This window comes from Saccostrea cucullata, unplaced genomic scaffold, assembly GCF_032062105.1.
Source record: "Saccostrea cucullata isolate Sc308-1 unplaced genomic scaffold, CSIRO_AGI_Scuc_v1 ctg146, whole genome shotgun sequence".
NCBI lineage: Eukaryota > Metazoa > Mollusca > Bivalvia > Ostreida > Ostreidae > Saccostrea > Saccostrea cuccullata.
The window spans coordinates 1,167,751-1,187,759 of NW_026919274.1; the positions used below are offsets into that span (position 1 = coordinate 1,167,751).

A 20,009-nucleotide genomic window follows, 5' to 3' on the forward strand; every position below is an offset into this window, starting at 1 on the left:
ATATAATGTATAAGTAATTCCATTTCATTGTGAAATAAAGTTTTAGATTTACTCACTCAGATTTTAAAAATGTAGACATAGACTTAAATTACACGAGGCCTCCCAAGTCCTCACCCACTGACATCAAACACAAAGACAGCCTCGTGAGATTTACATGCGTATTTGGCCTCCTTAGCGTCAGACACAAAGACAGATGCGCACAAGATTGGCATGCATAGGCCTCCTACGCTCCTTACCTATCAATTTGCCTAATATTTACATTCCGGTAGAATTATCAAGAAATCAACTCCATTAACTTTCAAAGAGATATCACAGAGAAAACAAACAGAAATGGAAATATTTATTGTTTCATCTTTTCTTTGACTACATTAATCAGTTCTGGAAATGTGCTGTTCATGAAGTGACCTTTATCAGAGTATTTTCTGAGGTCAGTACCCAGTTGGTCAGCTACAGTTTGTTGCTCCTCCCAGGGTATAAAGGGGTCATCAGTGGACCCAAACTGTACCACAAAGCCCGAGTTAGCCTTGATTTTTGTCCACTCCCAGGGTCTGCTGTAGTACCCACTGGCCCGCTCATTCTCATCCCCCAGGTCTGTGACACATGCTATAAATGAATTGTACATCTCTTCTGGAAACCTCTTTATTCAGTACATATTCATAAGTTGCAATGTAAATGTCCCCCAGGATTGACTATGGACTATTAAATTCATAAGTTACCTTGGAGAACTTGGGTTCTCTTTGTTCCTACTAAATGAGTATGTATGTATTTACATTGTGAGTAATTTTAATTCCATGATTATGTACCTTTATCCAAAGACGACATTTATTGGTTGAAGTAATGTCTTCTTTTCATAATAAAATATTTGCAGGATGCACAAGTCTTCTTTTCATGATAAAATATTTACAGGATGCACAATTACGTATTCTATCAAAGCATTGTGCTTTTACTATCAATTGCTAAAGTTTTGTTTAAATGAAGTACCTGACACTAAAATGATGCCCTTGACCTTGTACTGTTCAGCGAATCTCATAGCTGCTTCTGCCCCTGAACTATGACCTATGATAATGGTGTCCTCATTGCATTCCAACTTGTCACGCATGAATGGAATCCAGATGGACTCCCTTGCTGTGATGGGATCAGGCATATTCTCTAAACTACAGGTTACATTCTCTAATTTGTTTATTTGCTTGTATGCCCATCCATACCAGTTGGCATGAAAAACATCACCAGCACCATTTCCAGGAATGATTGCAGCCTTCATTATGCCTTTAAAAGAGATGCATGTATATATTTTGTTTACAAGGCTTACTTTTTTGTGACTATTAAATGTGCAGCCCAATGGAAAGTGAATAGATAATTACAAATTGAAACATAAATGCCAAAACTTAAAATATTAATGATTTGAAATTAGTTTATGATTGTAAATTTCTAATTCATCAATTTTGGCTATGCTTAAGGTTTCAACATGATCTAATCTAAGGTCATTTTGGTCAAGGTCTCTGATAGAAAAAGTAAAATAACAAGATGTATTAGTAAACAAGAGGCCCATGGGCTCACCTGAGAAGCTTTGACCATTCCGTTCTTTACCAGATTTCCCCTTGTAATACATATTGTGACCCCACCCTACCCAACTGATCATAATTTAAACAATTTGAAATCTACACTACCATAGGATGCTTTGATTCAACATTGTAAAACTTTGATTCCCCATTGTGGCCCCACCCTACCCCAGGGGTCATGATTAGAACAATTTAGAATCTACTACACTACCCCAGGATGCTTCCAAATAAGTTTCAGCTTTTCTGGCCCAGTGGTTCTTGCGAAGAAGATTTTCAAAGATTTTTCCTATATATTACTATGTAAAACTTTGATTCTCCATTGTGGCCCCGCCCAACCCCCGGGGGTCATGATTTGCATAATTTAGAATATACACTACCCCAGGATGTTTCCACATAGGTTTCAGCTTTTCTGGCCCAGTGGTTCCTGAGTAAAACATTTTCAAAGATTTTTCCTATATATTTCTATTTAAAACTTTGATTCTCCATTGTGGCCCCGCCCACCCCCTGGGGGTAATGATTTTAACAATTTAGAATCTACATTACCCCAGGATGCTTCCACATAAGTTTCAGCTTTTCTGGCCCAGTGGTTCTTGAGAAGAAGATTTTCAAAGAATTGTCCTATATATTTCTGTGTTAAACTTTGATTCCCCATTGTGGCCCCGCCCTACCCCTGGGGGTCATGATTCTAACAATTTAGAATTTTCACTACCCCAGTATGCTTCCACGTAAGTTTAAGCTTTTCTGGCCCAGTGGTTCTTGAGAAGAAGATTTTTAAAGATTTTTCTCATATATTTGTGTAAAACTTTGATCGGCCATATTGGCCCCTCCCATCCCCCGGGGGTCATGATTTTAACAATTTAGAATCTACACTACCCCAGGACGCTTCCACATAAGTTTCAGCTTTTCTGGCCCAGTGGTTCTTGAGAAGATTTTTAAAGATTTTTCTAATATATTTCTATGTAAATCTTTGATTCCCCATTGTGGCCCCACCCTACCCCCGGGGGTCATGATTTTAATAATTTAGAATCTACACTACCCCATGATGCTTCCACATAAGTTTCAGCTTTTCTGGCCCAGTGGTTCTTGAGAAGAAGATTTTATAATGACCCCACCCTATTTTTGTCGTTTCTTGATTATCTCCCCTTGTGAGGGAACTTGGCCCTTCATTTTAACAATTTAAATTCCCCTTTACCCAAGGATGCTTTGTACTAAGTTTGGTCAAAATTGGCCCAGTGGTTCTTGAGAAGAAGTCGAAAATGTGAAAAGTTTACAGACGGACAGACAGCTAGACGGACGACGGACAAAATGTGATCAGAAAAGCTCACTTGAGCCTTCGGGTCAGGTGAGCTAAAAACTGATGCTCCCATATGGAAACATAGCAAAGGTTAAATTTTCTCAAATGGTAATCAAGTATGTTGAAACACAAAGTACCCGGTAAGACCTTCTCACAAGAAATACAACTGTACAACTGTGAAATATGAAAGCCATAGCACCACCTGTTCAAAAGTTATGGACAAGTTTAAAGTATTTTAAAGGTAGGTCAAACTCCAGGATCATGGTCGAAGGGTCAAAGTCCTTGGTTTTTAAACAACAAAATCTTGACATAAGGATTACATATGTAAAGAATAAAAGCCCTATCCTAACCATTGAAAAGTTCTGGCCAAGGTTAAAGTTTTTTTTCCTAAAAAGTAGGTCAAACTCTAAGGTCAAAGTTGTTGGGATCTTATAAAAGGTCTTGTCACAAGGATTACATATGTGAAATATGAAAGCCCTAACCCTCACCATTCAAAAATTATGGCCAAGGTTAAAGTTACCGTATAAGTGGAAATTTTAGCGAGACGCAAATTTAACGATTTGTCCTTCAAAATGGGTATATAATTTTTAGCGAGAAGTAATTTTAGCGATAAGAAAAAGCTCACTAAAGAGGCCATTACATATAAAACGAAATTAATTTTTAGCGATATTCAATTTTAGCAATCTCAGCACCCTCGCTAATAATGCCAAAATTAAATCCTGCTTATACGGTATTTAAAAGTAGTTCAAACTCAAGGGTCAAGATCAAAGGGTCCATTTTGTTGGTATCCAATGGATGGCCTTGTTACAAGAATACATATGTGAAGTTTGAAAATCCTAGCCCTAACCGTTCAAAAGCTATGGGTAAAGTTAAAGTTTTTAAAAAGTTGGTTAAACTCTAAGGTCAAAGGGTCAAAGTTGTTGGTATCAAATGGAAGGTCTTGCAACAAAGAATACATATGTGAAGTATGAAAGGCCTAGCACCTACCATTTAAAATTAATGGTAAAAGTAAAATTTTGGAATTTTTGTATTAAAGTGTGTCAACCTCCAAGGTCAAGGCCAAAAGGTCAAATTTAGTGGTACCCAAACAAAGGAATACACAAGTGAAATATCAAAGCCGTAGTCCCATCCAGTCAAAAGTTATGGGCAAGGTTAACGTTTTTGCGGACAAACAGACAGCTGCAGACGGTCGGGCAGGGCAAAAACTATGTACATGTACCCCCAAATCTTCGATTACGGGGGCATAAACATGTTGGAAGTTGAAACTTCAAATAAAGCTTATTAGTGATTAAACAAATTTTATCAGTGATCCAAGGTCATCGGGGAAGTTCATGATCAGTGGCAGAAAAATCGGTAAAATGTAAAAATTAAGAAAGGTCATTGATGTCCACATTAAACTCAAGATTACTCAATCTTTTTTTAGCCAAGGTCATTTTGACAATATCAAGGCCACATTTACAAAATTTGTGAATGAGCAGTTCAATAAAATGTCACGGGGTAATGTTCTTTTGGTACCCTCACAGTGCCTTTATTTAGTTCTTTTACTCCCGAGGTCTTTCGATCATAAGTGCAAAAGACTTTTCAGGAAGCAGATAGAAAATAGTGCCCAGAAGTATATAGATGTATGAATTAAGGAATAACTGTCTTATTTTTCGAATTCATGAAGTGATCAATGGATTGGCCTGTGTGATAATTTGCATAAACGCCGAAGGCGTTTATGATATCCAATGAAATAAAATTATCACACAAGCCAATCCAAGTTTTATATTGATCATCTTCATGAATTCGAAAAATAAGACAAGTTAGGTCCGGGGGCCTTATATTTACATGCTTTGATTCCGCCAATCCACGGGCTCCAAGCCTGCTTCTCTCTAGGTGTTGTCCCGCCCTGCACGTGGTTTTTTTTTTGGAACCGCGCCAAGACATTCATGAGGAAATAAATTACACCCCGTGTATATATATACAATTGGTAATTTTATCTCGGACAAAGACATTGGAAATGTAAATATTGATCAAATAAATATCATTGTGAATATTGCAGATGACGTATCTATTTATACAATGCAAGTACATATGTATCTATTAAAACTATGTATTTGGTCTAGATGTGTTTGTGAAACACTGATGCCCCCGTACGGCAGCATAGTGAAGGCTAAAATTTCTCAAATGCAAATCAATTATATTGGTATCCAAAGTAAGGCCTTCTTACAAGAAATAAAATTGTGAAACATTATGAAAGCCCTAGAACAACTTGATTGTTGATATCCAATGAAATGTCTTGACACAGGGATTACATAGCCCTAGCCTTTACCATTCAAAAGTTTATGACCAAGGTTCAAGTTTTATATAAGAAGGTCAATCTCTAAGGTCAAGGTCAAAAGACAGTGGCGGATCCAGGAATTTCGTAACGGGAGGGCGCGGTAGATGACAGGGGGGCGGGGGCTGCACTGGTCCCCAGTGGGTCTAGGGCAAGGTCCTGGTGGAGGTCCGGGGGCGAATCCTCCGGAAGCTGACAAATTTTTACAAATAAGAGATTTTTTTCCTTGATTTTAGGATAATAGACAAATAAATTATATATACAAAAATTCAAACGGGGGGGGGGGGGGTCCTGGATCCGCCTTTGAAAGATCAAAGTTCTTGGTATTCAATGAAAGGTATTATCACAAAGAATATATATGTGAAGTATGAAAGTCCTAGCTGGGGCGTAGCTAGACAAAAATGATCTGCACGCCAAAAAAGGCATTTTGGGGTCTGGGGCCGCCTTAATGTAAGGTAAAAAGCAATCATGTATGTAGTTTAAAAGAAAGAGGCCCCCTTTACGATAAAAGTGGGTCCAGGGCGAAGCCCTGGTCGGGGGGCCCATGGGGGCGAAGCCCCCGGAAGCTCCTGGGTTTTCACGTTTAGACTGCACAAAATTTACGCAATTTTTAAATATATAACATATGCTACGGAATGAAGTCAACTTCGCGATATTTTGATTTATGACACCAAAAAATAATAGATCTATTAATATTTAAAAAATATTATATGAAAAAAATTATTTTTTGTTTTAATAAAATCAAGTGCATTGTCTGAATTTTTGTGATTACTTTAAAAAGGTATTTTAGTTCCATTTTTTGTCTAATTTTTAAATAATGAAATTAAAACAAAACAATTTCAATCCAGCAAATTTAATTTCCCCAAAACGTGCGGCGTCATGTTTCATGTATTAACTATAGGTATTACATATATAACGTTAGGCCTGCAGGCATAGTAAGTTTACACGGAATCTTTTAGGAAAATTTTTTAAATATCAAAACGGGACCTAATACATGTATATGACGATATAATCAATTTTTTAATAATAAATTTTATAAAAATGAACAGTAATTTTTTTTGGACTAAAAGATGTGCACGCCATGGCGTGCTGGCGTATAGGCAGCTACGCCCCTGCCTAGCACCAATCGTTCAAAAGTAATGGCCAAAGTAAAAGTTAAGTATTTTTGTAAAAGTGTCAAACTCCAAGGTCAAGGTCAGAAGGACAAATATAGTGGTACTTAAAGAAAGGTCTTTTCACACGCAATTAATACACCTTTGAAATATGAAAGCCATAGCCCCACCCAGTCAAAGTTATGGGCAAGGATAAAGTTTTTTGTGGGCAAACAGACAGACATACGAACAGACAGACGGACAGGACAAAAAACTATATAATTTTCAATTCATAAAAATAAAAAAAATTTGAGACGGTGGTAAAAATTAAAGCTATACATGGCATATTATCTAAGCTTAAAAATAATAATTCGAATTTGTGTGTAAATACACATGATATACGTAATTACGTTCAAATAATTTTTTTTCAAATATACTTTAACGTAAAACTTGGATTCCCTATTGTGACCATGCCCTACCCCTGGGATCATGATTTGGACAATTTAGAAATCTACAGTACCCCAGGATGCTTCCCATGAGTTTCTGTTTTGTTTGCGCAGTGGTACTCATGCGCGGATCCAGAGGGGGTCGGGGAGGGGGGGGTGTCCGGACCTGGAATTTGCAGAGTAATTAAATTCATATACGAAACCTAGTAAAAGTGACCTTGGACCCCCCCCCCTTCGAAAACAGTGACTCCCTCCTCAGAAACACGGATATATGTAATAATGGTATGAAAAGTTCCTTTGAATGAAGCATGCACTACCCCACTACCCCCCCCCTTTTTTTTTTGCTTGTCAAGAAATTTCTGGGTTGGAAATTATTTTTGACTGGGTTGGACCCCCCCCTGGAAAAAAAAATCTGGATCCGCGCCTGGTACCTGAGAACTGAGAAGATTTTAAAAGATTTTCCCAACAGCAATATTCAAAATATACTACAGCTGTATTTACAAAATTCATTCTAGAGCATCATCATTTAACCAACGAAAATGAATCACGTGTCTCAATCCAGAAAACTTTCATCGATGCTTGAAATATCTATTAATTAACTACCTGTAAGATTCATTCAGTAACCGTAATTGTTAACATTGTGATTTTTGCTATTTTTGTTCCAATAATCTCACAAATATGAAGATGTCACCATGGGACAGTAACTTTTTTTTTATAAGTGTAAAGGCATGGGACAAATACTTCTTTGAATACGAATGCCATTGGACATATAATTATTATTTATGAGAATTTTGTTTTGTACTGGGCCCATCAATTGTGATAAATTTTGACTGGTCCTTCGGTATTCTCCGTATTGCAGTGGGTTTCGTGCAGTAAAAATTGGCTAGTAGGATCGGTTGTAGGGACCCCCCCCTTCAAAAAAAAAAATCTGACAAGCAAAAAAGAAGGGGGAAAATTTTAAATGAACCTGCAGAATGGGGGAATATAATCTGATAAGCAAAAACATCGTATTAATTGTCCAAATCCTAAGGTTTGTCGGTGCTTGACCTCACAGCAATAAAAGGGGGAGGAGGACAGCGACCCCCCTCCCTGACCGCGTTCTACGGGTCTGTAATAAATCTTATAATAATTTACCGTTGAATCGGCAAAATCGTGGATATCCATAGTATTTTTTTAAAAAATCCCTCATATTACAATACTGTCACAAATTTTTTTAAATGTGAAATAAAGAAAAACATAGTTTTACAAAAAAATTCTAATTTGAAAACAAAAATTTGATTTTAAATATTAATTAACACATTTATGAATTATACATTGTGTTTGTATTTAATTTTGGGCAAATATCACTTAAATTCTCGTATAAATTTATCAATTTGCAAAATAAATTGCCAAATATATTCTAAACAATCAGGAAGTGTAAAAAAGAAAATAAAAAAAAAAATGCTACAACCAAAGAAATATCGATTTTTGGACATTCCTTTTGGTTGGATTAGTTCGTATCACGTGATATTTTTTTCTCACGCACATTTTACACAAGCTACAGCAAATAATCATGATTATGTCACAGTGTTAACGGTTGAATCACCGATATGAATGAAAAAACTATTATAATTGCGAGAAATAGAAATGATAACACCCTCAAAAAATAAATGTAAAGAAATATATTCATTAGAAGAAACGAAAGTAGTATTACTTCGGTTCCACGTGGTTTTGTTTTCAATGAAATCAGATTGCGCACGCATACATGACTAGGGACCCTGGGATTGTACTGACGGCCCGAAATGGCGGCCATGATGGATTTTCTAAAATTCGCGAAAAGTGTTTCTTAAACTGGAACTTATTAAGACTCGTATGAAAGAATGATTATTGTATTAAGGTTTGAACTAATGCATATTGTGATTTGAATTTGTAAAATACGCTTCTTAAAGAAGTTTAAACTGGTTTTGCCTTCAAAATATAGAAGGCTCTACGTGGATTGCTCATTAGCATATTTGAGGTCAGCAAGATGAGCAAGGTATCGTTTCGAGCTCGGGCGCTGGACGCCACGAGGCCAATGCAGATTTTCAAAGCAGACGAAGTTCCTGACCTACCAGATTTTGCAACTATCAACCGATCTGTTCCACAGATGCCAACAGGAATGGAGAAAGAGGAGGAAACGGTATGCTTCCTTTTGCGCCGTTTGGCGGTCAACAGTCCGCCATCTTGGATTTTTTGTGTATTCTGTCCAAGAGAACTGAAGGATCGTATTTTGACTGATATTATGATTAAATTACTCAATGAAAACTCCAGACATAGTTATTTTTGTTTATTTTATATGTCCAGGGGGCTTTTTTTGTAAGAAAATGAATGGAATGAATTGTTTTATTTTTAGAAGCCACGTGATAGTTTCTTTTCTCACTCCGAAAGTGAAAGTAGAAACATGGCATTTGGATCAAGTGGGAGATCAAATTTAACTTTTAGAATCGTTGATACAGAATTATTAATCAGTTTGATCGAAAGCAACTTAGGAAATTTTGCTGCAGATGTTTCAAATAACACAGTATGCAAAATGTGGTAATGGGTGTTTTTGTAGACATTTTATTTTAAACATGAATACTGGAGGCACAAGGACTGGGGGAATATACAAGTTAAATCAACCAGGACATCACCAGTTACTAATTTTTGCTAGATTACATTTTATCTTTTGGAGAAAAAAATGTGGAAAATAGACGGTTTATATTTTCTCTGCATTACATCCGTTTAAATGAGTAATGATGTATTCTTACAGGTGAAACCAAAGTATAATTGCATTGCTAATATGTTTCAACAATCCAGTTGTCATGTGAAAATGTGTAATGCTGGTCCATTGCTGGTATTAGCAAATGGAAACAGTAGATTTAAATATTTTTCAAAATTACTGTAGCTAGTCTTTTTTGTTAGTACTAAATTTATGCAGAGCTTTTATAACAATATTAGAATAAAGCAGCACCATAAGTTGGCATTACAGAAAAGGTTTATAATTGCAATTATACTTTCCTGAAGTCATTATTTATGCATATTGCAATCTATCTGTAGGAACACCATTTACAAAGAGCATTGTCAGCACAGCAGGTCTATGGAACTTCAGAAGCACTTGTCATTCCTATTCCTGAAGTGGATGATATTGCTGAAAATTATCATGAAATGTACAAGAATGACTTTAAACCCTCCAAGCAGTTTATTCACATACAAGGTAAATACAAGGTATTTTATGCTGTCATGGGTAACCGAAGTAGCAGAGAACTTTTGGACAATTAATTCGGGTGGGGTCCTGCTGCTTATGTTGCTTTTTGTTAGATTAAAAAAAAAATTGTTGAATAGAACTCAATGAGTTTTTATTCTATTGTATACCCTAAACCTGAAATTGAACCTAAATAATTTAGAACCAACCCGAGCCAGAAGATTATGGAACGGTAGAAACCTTTATAATTGTTGCAGATCAAAGGGTTATTGCATCCTTTAATGATGGCACTCAAATTTAAGGGGTTGTTTAATTCCATTTCCGTGAAAATACACTTTATATAGCCAAAAACACTAACATTATTTAAACTAAACTTGGTTGAATATCTAATGTTCTATAGTGGATTTTTTTCCCCCCTTAGCTTATGGAATGGATCAGGAAATACCCGATTATGACATGGACAGTGAAGATGAGTCATGGGTCACTGAACAGAGAAAAAAGATGGAGATTAATCCTCTAAAGTTTGAGGAAATGATGGACCGACTGGAAAAGGGCAGTGGACAACAGGTGCTCATAAAGGATTTATAAAAAGTGACATGGTTCAAAATTTTGCACATATTTTAAAAGAGGAAAATGCATAACAACACACAATTTATTCATTTCATAATCAAACATAATGATTCTGGTAATATGTAAATTTACATTGATGGTAATGGTTTGTGTTTCCAACGTATATAATGTGCAAGCAATCCAATTTGCCAGTGGAATCTTTTTGAAACAATATAAAAGTTAACTTTCTATTTATACCTCTTCACATATTAACTAGTTTACTACCAAAGTTCTATTATACTTCCTAAGATATGTTAAAACCAATTTCAAAATTAGCCTGATTTTTCCTTGCTTGATTAACTATAATTTTTTGCACAGGTTGTGACATTACAAGAGGCAAAATTGCTTCTAAAGGAAGACGATGATCTCATTATTGCTGTATATGACTACTGGCTGAATAAAAGACTACGATTGGTAAGGCAACATTAAATTTTTGGGTCTGTTGTATTAGGGGATATAGTATTATTCAGTTGTTCAGCATTTGAAAAAATTAATTGTTAACTTTTGTATTACAGGAACACCCCTTAATCTTGCAAGTAAAAACAGAGAAAAGAGATGGGTCTACAACAAATAATCCATATGTGGCATTCAGACGGAGAACAGAGAAGATGCAAACTAGAAAGGTAAACTTATTTTATATAGCAGCATATAAGTGAATTTAACTTCTTAATATAAATCAGTTCTGTTGAAATGACAAGATAAAGTGTTGTTGAAGAAATAAATCTGTTTGAATAAAGTGAACTAGTATATTTTAACCTTTTTAATGCTGGATTTTAGAATCGAAAGAATGATGAAACATCTTATGAGAAAATGTTGAAACTCAGAAGGGATCTAAATAGGGCGGTGTAAGTATATAAGATTAGAAAAGTGTTATGGTATGAGCATAGTCCTTTAAATTAAAGTTTTTATGATCAAATGTAGTAAAAGGTGTAGATAAATTTTGTTGTATAAAAAAAAATACAGTCAATCTTGTTAAAAATAGATATAACTGTTTTGTTAAATATATACTTTAAAAAATTGCTAAAATATATTTCATTAATAGTAACTGTAAACATGACTCTAATATGATATTCCAGAACGATATTAGAAATGATTAAAAGAAGAGAAAAGGCAAAGAAAGAGATGTTGCAATTAACAATAGAGATCATGGAGAAAAGGTATTAAATATTTCAGTATCTTTATATTAAATATACATGCTTGTTTTGGATATTAACTGACCATGGCAGTTGGAAAGTTATCAAATTATAGAAGCAAATACATGCCAAAAGTATAAAAAAATTGCATTGTTGTTAATCTTTGTAGATATCAAGGTGAAGACTTTGAGGGCAAAATGCTTCAAGAGGCTGAGTCTATCCGACACAAGTTACCATTGTTTATCCCTCCCTACAGCTGGGGCGCTGGCTCAGCGGTAAGAATTGTAGTTGTGTCATGTGTAATCACTCTATCCTACTACAATTCTTGTCTGAAGGCTTTAATGTTGAGGAGGGGTCCAATCAGTAAGTTTGGTAAGACCTGCAGAAGGTACACCTTAAAATATGAACAATTTTCTTTGTAGACTCAACTACAAATATATTTGTAAAGTAATGGATTTGTTATTGTTTATCAGTCTGTTATGCAATAGATATTAATCATTGCAGGAGGAAGGCGTTAGAAAGAAGAGGGAATACAGGAAGAGAAAACACAAGCAGGCCCAGCCTACTACCCCAACAGTACAGCCAAGCCATTACGATATTGATGTTTTACACCCTGAACCCTACAGCTCAGATGAGGATGGATACTCACCGGTAACTTTTTACAGTTTTACTTTTGCACTGACGTTTCTTCTATGTGATCTCTGCAACAAAGGGGTTGTGCATTTATGTTAAAGTTCTTGCATGACAAGCAGCAAGATCCTTGAATTTGGCATCCTAAATTTTTTGTCTGGTTATAAGAAATAAATTATTTAATTAAATGCTGTTTTGTTGCAGCTGTTTTGTATAATGCATTATGATTTGGGCAAGAGAAATTTGGAGGTTATAAAATGATAACATTTTTCCTCTATTAGGGAACTTCACCATCTGATCATGAGGATGAAAATGACCCTGACGGACCCTTTGCCTTTAGGAGAAGAAAGAATTGCAATTACTTTGCAGTATGTATAAAGATGCATGTAAAATCCAAATTTTATATGAAATGTAAAGAAATTTATTCATACATTTTATATTTTATATGCAGTTAGCTTGTATTTATACTATATGTTTCATATGATGAATTTACAGCCTATACTTAATCGACTTGGCAATTGGCCATGGTGTAGTCCTGAAGAGGGAGGATTGGGAAAAAAGAATTTCCGATACAATCTTTGTTCATTATCACAACCTTCTCGATGCATTGGATATGCTCGTCGAAGAGTTGGTCGAGGAGGAAGGTAAATTAACTTTATTTTGTTAGAGACAATAATTTTGGGAAGGGCGGGATTTTCAACCCCCAAATTAAATTAGTCCTACTTGCACCTCAAAATGCACCGTATTTTTACCCAAGAGTATGACCCCCTTCCTGTAGTGTTACAAATGGTTTATAGTTTTGCTTCAAGCAGAGCTTTCAAAATATGCTGGTACCTGGTACTCTTACCAGACTGAGATTGACATTGTACCGACCATAAAATGTTATTAAGGAGGGTTCATAACTGCAATATAGAAGTTTTGCACATAAATTGCTTTGATTGATAAAACACTAGGAAACAGCAGACCATAACCAATACAAGTTTTTGATTTAACCTCTGTACATGTATTATAGGGTGATGATAGACAGAGCTGCCACACCCTGGGATGATGCTCTGCACCAAATCGACATGTCATCAGGGTCTTATTCAGGGATTATTGGGGATTATGTGACGTATATCAGAGATAAAAGAATGTAAGTATCTACCACAATTCTGTTTTGGCTTTGATTATATCTCGTAGTGTCCAAGAGTAATTATTTCATTTCTGCATATCATTTTTGATGAAGTGTAAAAAAAGTATCTCAAAAGTTCATATTTAAGAATGATCTTGTTTTTTCTCCAATTAGTCCACATTTTCGTCCACATTCTCCCACGTTGGAAGAATCTTCGTCTTGTGGTAACCCCTCACATGCTGCTCAGGAAGATGTCGTAGAATTCAACATGGAGAGCTTTCAATCTCACAAGGAACAACTCTTGCAGATGCAACGTGCACAGCAGGAGCAGTTGCTTAAACAAGACACTTCTGATCTCAACAATTCGTGCAATGGTTTAGAACATTCCTTTTCCTCACAACCCACTTCCAGATTTACTTTAGATTCCGATAGTGCCAAATTTGCTGTTTCAGCAGTCATGAACACGTCTCAGATTCAGAATGCGAGATCAGGTGCTGTATTATCTCGAACACAAGCTGCTGCCTCAGAAACCCCCCCAACACCACAGACTGTTGTCCTGACCAATGCTGTAGCACCAGCAGCAGTCAGCACAGCTGCCAACTTGTCCTTGCTTCCCCCAACAACAGTGCTACCCCCCATCTCCAGTGTCATAACTAACGGACCAATCGACCACAAAAATGTTGTTTCAAGTAAGGATTTTTAGAAAACTCTCCTAAAAGATTTCACAAGTAAAAATTAAGTTCATTTGCATAATTATTGAATTAGGCCATCCTTAAAAAATTGTTTGTTTGGAATTGCCGCCTGAAGGGTTTCAGACACAGGAGGGAGGGAGGGAAATTATTTTTTTTTAATTGAAGATAAATTTCAACATAAACCCACCAAATTTTACATAGATCTGACACTATATTTCAGTGTTTTGTATGATGCATGTGATACATGTAATGGGCAAAAAAATTGATTAAATTTTACTTTTGGTCAATAAAATTTTTTTAGGCAATTCCAAACAAACTATAATTTTATTTTGGCCTTACAACATTAATGTACATCAAGCTTTTACTTGATATTTAGAACTGTTCTCAGCTTATTGCAAATGTAAAATGCAATTTGCATTTTTAGGTGCAAAGTCTGATGTATGCTTTGAATAGCTCATATGAAATGTTTTGTTCCAGTTAAAAACGGATGATTTTATTAGTCCTTTTATATAAGGCCATAATAAATAAATTGCTAGATTCTCATCCGAATTTCTTTAAAAATCGAGGCGAGCGGGCGGCTTTTATTATATATTTTTTATTTTTTCAATTTTGTAGATTTTTTATTGACCTGGTCAATCGGTGTAATTTTATCTACAACACCCAAATAGAAGTCATAGTAAAGGTTCAATTATCTCTTACTTCACATCATCACCAATCTTTTTCAACCAATGACCCTTGTTTAAAATATATACGCATGTATTACAGCAATTACCATCTTTTCAGCTGTCAAAATCATGTCAACTTTCGCGGGATTTAAAACGAAAGTAGAATGGTAGATGAATATTGATCCCGATCAGAATTAAGACGAAGAAAAACAGAAATAAAAAAAATCGAGGCGGGGGTATAAAATTGGGGCGGGCGGGGATGAGAATCTAGGAATATTTTTATTATGGCCTAAGCAGTGTTTTTTTTGTGTGTGTGTAATCTAATGATTGAAAAAATTTCTCTGCATTGTTCTGTATGTATTTGATATTGTATTTGTTACATTTCATTGCAGGTAAAACCACAGGGCTTTCAACTTCTCCAGCAGCGACAGTTTTCCAGCTTAATTTTCCTCTCAACAACAACAATGCATCTCATCATTCTCACCTACCTTCATCGTCATCTTCATTGTCATCTAGTCTGTCTGCCTTAACAACGTCCATCCCAAACAAGACTGTCTCTGCTGTTGGTCCGAACCTGCTCAAATTTACACCAGCCTACAAAAACTCTATACCAGGTTCAATACCTGCGTAAGTGAATCCAATGATTGAAACCCTTTGATCTGCTATTTATCAGATCTAAAGATGCAATACAAACTTGTCTAGGATGCAAGATATTTGAAAACCCTGAGATTTAGTTTCTTAGGTTTAATTGTTACTTGCAAACCTTGTGTTTCTACTAACATTCCTATGTGGAAGATGATGATAGGTATTGATGATTTTAAGGGGGCCGACTGTAGTTTCCATTGCGCAATATTTCGCGCATCATAGTACAATGAAGCGTATTTATTGTTTTAATGCAACTTTTTTTGCTTAATTATTAAAATTAAACAAAATTACAGAGCTGTGGAAAACTTTTTCAGATAGCCGGTCATTCGGACCGGCAAGAAAACAAAATAAGCCGGTCCGAAGTGATTTTTGTCAGTCCGAAATAGTAATTTGCAAAATGAAAAAAAAAAAAGAAAACAATATTTATTCACTTAATAACACATTTTTATAATAAATCATGTTATTGATAATAATCATGTTAATAATGATACAAAATTCAGTCTCCATTTCCAAGTCCTCTTCCGTTTTCATTTTATTTTGCATTCATAAATAACAATACTAGATATCACCGCTTTTGGGCAGGTCGCAATGCTCATTCAGAAAAGTGAACGTAATTTTTAAAAAACATTTATGCATTTTGGAATTATAGTAACCTAGAAAATTGGTCTAGAAATTGCAAAAATTATTTGCTTCGATAATAAAGATATCAACACGATCGGTAAAAATACGAAAATCTGGGACAGTCAGTAGTACTAGATTTACTGCTTTCCCCACCTATGCTTGAATTTCCTCTGTTGAAATTTTTCATATGTTAAATCAGTTCCTCTTTATTTTTTTCTTTGATACGTTTTCTACCTAATTCTGTCCCAGTTGTAAATTTAATAGGTCAGAGAACCATGCTAGTTTCGCTTTCATTTACAGCCTCGATATCGATTAAAGAAAATGTATTACGCAATGGCATATAAGGTACAATAATTAAGATGGGAAATGCACAGCTGATAAATGGAAAAACAAAACAACTTTAACCAAAAAAAAGGGACCGGTCATTTGGACCGACACTGATAGCATTTTTACCGGTCATGCGAATTTTTTGCCGGCATGACCGGCAGTTTTTCACAACTCTGAATTAAGAAATTATAGATATAAAAATGTAATTGCAATTTGACATAACTGATTATTTAACCGATTTTGCAATTGATAGGTAGGTTGATGTCGCTGCAGTGTCTTTTTGACGCTATGGTAATCTGAAGCTCTTAAAGAAAGGGGTAATAAAAATATTCTTACAGAAAAAGTAAGAAAAATACGCTCTTGAAATTAAAAACATAACATTTTTAGAATATCTCCAATATTTTTATAATGTTTTCTTGTGAATCCATTGTTTACGTCATATTTTGTAGTACTCTGTAAAAATAGTAAAATTTGCTAAATTTTTTGCATTTTGAGATGCCCCATCTCTTAACAAGACGGTAGAATTTTGTGTTTCTTACATATATTGTATCATATAGTATTACTCATAAAATGTTATAGTTTGAACAAAATGTCTATTGTAGTATTTGTATAATTTGCTTTAAAGTGCTAAAAATTGGCATTTTCCTATATAATCCTATAGTAAATGTACCTGTATTTTGAGTCGGTCCCTCACAAATACCTGGACGGTAGATTTTCTCCAAACTTTGCATGTACACTGAAGTTAATGTAAGTTATATATGGTGTAAAAATGAAGAGTTTCGCTATTGTAGTTTTCTCACAACAAAACTATAGTCGGCCCCCTTAAATATCCATTCTGTATTTTGAAAATTGTATTCTAGGAATAAAAATGTTGACATGGAAGGGGGGGGGGGCTGTGGTTTGCAATGCTATAGTTTTCATAGTAGGAAACGATCTGATTATTGCTAAAGAAGGATAAACAAGGAAAAGTTGTATTAAACTTCAGCCAAATTGCTTATTCAGTCCTATCCAATGACCATCCTTCTAAATAATCAGCATTTTTACAAAGTTTGATTGTAGTTAACAAAAATATACAGCAGCTTTCTGAACATTTACTTATGTTTTCAGGCAAAACCATGAAGATGTGGCTAGACTAAACAACATCCATAACATAAAACGAGAAAAGGTTGTAGCAATGGATGTGACCTGAATTGTTTGAGTTGTCCAGTGAAGGGTGAACAGTGACAAGCTCTGTTCTAAGTGACCAGCCAGGCGTGACCGGCCAGACCTACACAAGCTTTCAACCCAACAGCAGATCCATTGACCACTGAATCAGCAGCCATGACATCGCCATCCATTTGCATCAAATATTTTAGTCTTGTGATTGTGAATAGGTGTTCATGATCATCAATGCCATATCAGAAGTTTTGATGAGAGTTTGTTATACTAACCTAAAGAATGTCCATTTTAGCTTTGCCATATGTTCAGTATGTTTCAACCTACAGCTACAAATTTTTAACTACTTTTCTACTACCACTTTATTCTTAATTTTTAATACTTTATTTCATAAAGCAAGATATACATGTACATCAATTTCTGTGTCATTTTCACCAGTAAAGTTGAGAGCATTTGTATTGTGCCCACCATCCATAAAATGTAGCTGATATAAATCTACCTCACAAGTCAAAGTCTAATAAATGGTAGAGAGATGAAGTATTTGGATGAATGTGAGGACATTTAGTGTACATTTATTTATCATCCGTCCAGTCAGTTGCACATTTTCTGTAAAAGTCTGAAATCAAAAAGCAACATTATCAGAGTGCAATTTATTTGTGAACAAGGTACATTAATTGCTGTATAGAACACTGCCAAATTTGTAAAGCCTTAAAAAATTGGCGTTAGAGGGATTTCTTGTTTTGTAATGTAATTCTAAATGTGCAATATTGTACTATTATTCAGAAATGTTAAAAGGGAGGGGGATTTTTGTATATTGTCTCCATGATTTAAACTGTTGACCATGAAAAATTTACATTGAAATATTATTTTATTCAATTGAATAGCTGGATTTACAGTTAGAATATAAATATCTTTTTTTTTTGCATGAAATTAGCATGTTTGAAAGCAGATTTAACTATTGTATTTGTATTGATTTTTTTTCCCTTTGATAACTAGTGCTTAAATTTATAGATTAGAGGAATATATAAATGGAGATACCGGCTGATATCTAGTGGTGATAAACCTGGTCATTTTCTGTGTAACAATGAGAGAGAAAGAGAGTATAGTTATAGATCTTTATTTATCAGAAAGTTTGACTGAAATTTTAGAAGCTGAAATCATGTTATGTCTGATCTGTTTTTGTACTGTGACAGTATTGTAAACATGAATGCATGAGTTGTTTGTGATACTTGTCGGTCAACTAATGACCTTGTAAAAATGCTGAAATTTATATACACAATGTGTTCAAAACTGTGATAGTATGTGGTGTGGGTTCACCACTTAAAAACTGCATTGGGAAATAAATCTGAATTTCCTGTAACTGGTGTTTGATTTTTTTACTGAAAAAAAAAATCTTGGATGTCTGGAAAATAGGTCTACAATAAAGTACATGTAGTACACATATACTGGAGATTTATTTATTTGGTATATATATAATGTCTAATGTTAGTAATGTATACCCAAAAGTACATGTCCAGTATATTTGACACAGAGTATTTCGATTCATAAAATTGTGACCATTCAAGAAGTTCTCTCCTGTGTTAATTGGATGAAAATCGTTGCAGTTATTTAGGGCTATTTGCCAGAGATTTTGTATTGCAATATTTTGAAATATTTATGATCACAACATGAAATTGAAATTGAGGTGTACACTTTAAATATTAATTTAATATTTTAAAATGATATTTAAAGTTCAGCATATAAATTCTTGTTGGAATCGCATAAGTGATGTGAATCACCTTGGTTATTTTTGCTCGTAAAAATTATGTCTATCAGCAAGAGTTATCTTTCTTTACATACTGGAAAAAAAGCTATAAAAGAATAGGGAAGGCAGTTTTAGAAACAACAAAATTTAATAGCCAAAGAGTGTGAGTAAAGAACACATATTTTGGGATTTATATTTTTTGAAGGTTATCTTTCTAATCAGAGGCACATTACATTAGCCCTTACCGACAAATCTCATTCATCTTAATGGAGAATTTTCATAATATTCTTTGATTACTAATGCATGTAGGTTGGTGGTGTAATTATAAGATAAAGAAAAAATTGCATTAATAATTACCCAAGTTTCTTCGCAAGAAGGTTGATGGAACCATTCATGTTGACAAAGCTGAAGATTCAGATGTTGAGTTGGGGTTGAATATGATTATCGCTGGGAATATTCCTCTCCCAGTTCCAACAACAACAAAAATAAATTTTAAGAGGAGGGATATACCAGAAGTGGTGTGTATGTTCAATCTAGCTGTTCATCCATCTATATGTTTGTGGACAGTTCAACCACTTTTTGAATTATATCGATGGATATCCAAAACAAAGAAGGTGCATCTTTGAGATACATTTGAATGGGTGAAACACACCGTGTCAAACCGTTACTTTGAGGGAGTCGCGAAAAAGAACGAGGGAGTCGCTTTTTACGCCAGGGGGGGGTCGATTTTCTTCGCTTGAAAAACTGCCGAAAGGTAGGTCACGGTGTTTT

At 34.9% G+C, this 20,009-nt stretch overlaps 2 protein-coding genes across 2 annotated transcripts; one reads left to right on the forward strand and one right to left on the reverse strand.

The window, feature by feature from the left end:
- Positions 1-327: 327 nt before the first annotated feature.
- On the reverse strand, positions 328-8,943 carry LOC134228594 (serine hydrolase RBBP9-like). The gene is made up of 3 exons (XM_062710263.1): positions 8,798-8,943; positions 982-1,266; positions 328-603 (listed from the first exon to the last, which is right to left on the reverse strand). Exons 2-3 carry the CDS (start codon positions 1,259-1,261, stop codon positions 341-343), a joined length of 543 nt encoding a protein of 180 aa, XP_062566247.1. The 5' UTR covers positions 1,262-1,266; positions 8,798-8,943; the 3' UTR covers positions 328-340.
- LOC134228585 (enhancer of polycomb homolog 1-like) lies at positions 8,465-18,854 on the forward strand. Its single transcript, XM_062710253.1, has 15 exons — positions 8,465-8,865; positions 9,762-9,918; positions 10,328-10,473; positions 10,834-10,929; positions 11,031-11,138; positions 11,293-11,360; positions 11,592-11,672; positions 11,818-11,923; positions 12,153-12,299; positions 12,560-12,646; positions 12,774-12,922; positions 13,291-13,410; positions 13,564-14,078; positions 15,139-15,373; positions 17,447-18,854. Exons 1-15 carry the CDS (start codon positions 8,713-8,715, stop codon positions 17,526-17,528), a joined length of 2,250 nt encoding a protein of 749 aa, XP_062566237.1. The 5' UTR covers positions 8,465-8,712; the 3' UTR covers positions 17,529-18,854.
- The last annotated feature ends 1,155 nt before the right edge of the window (positions 18,855-20,009 follow it).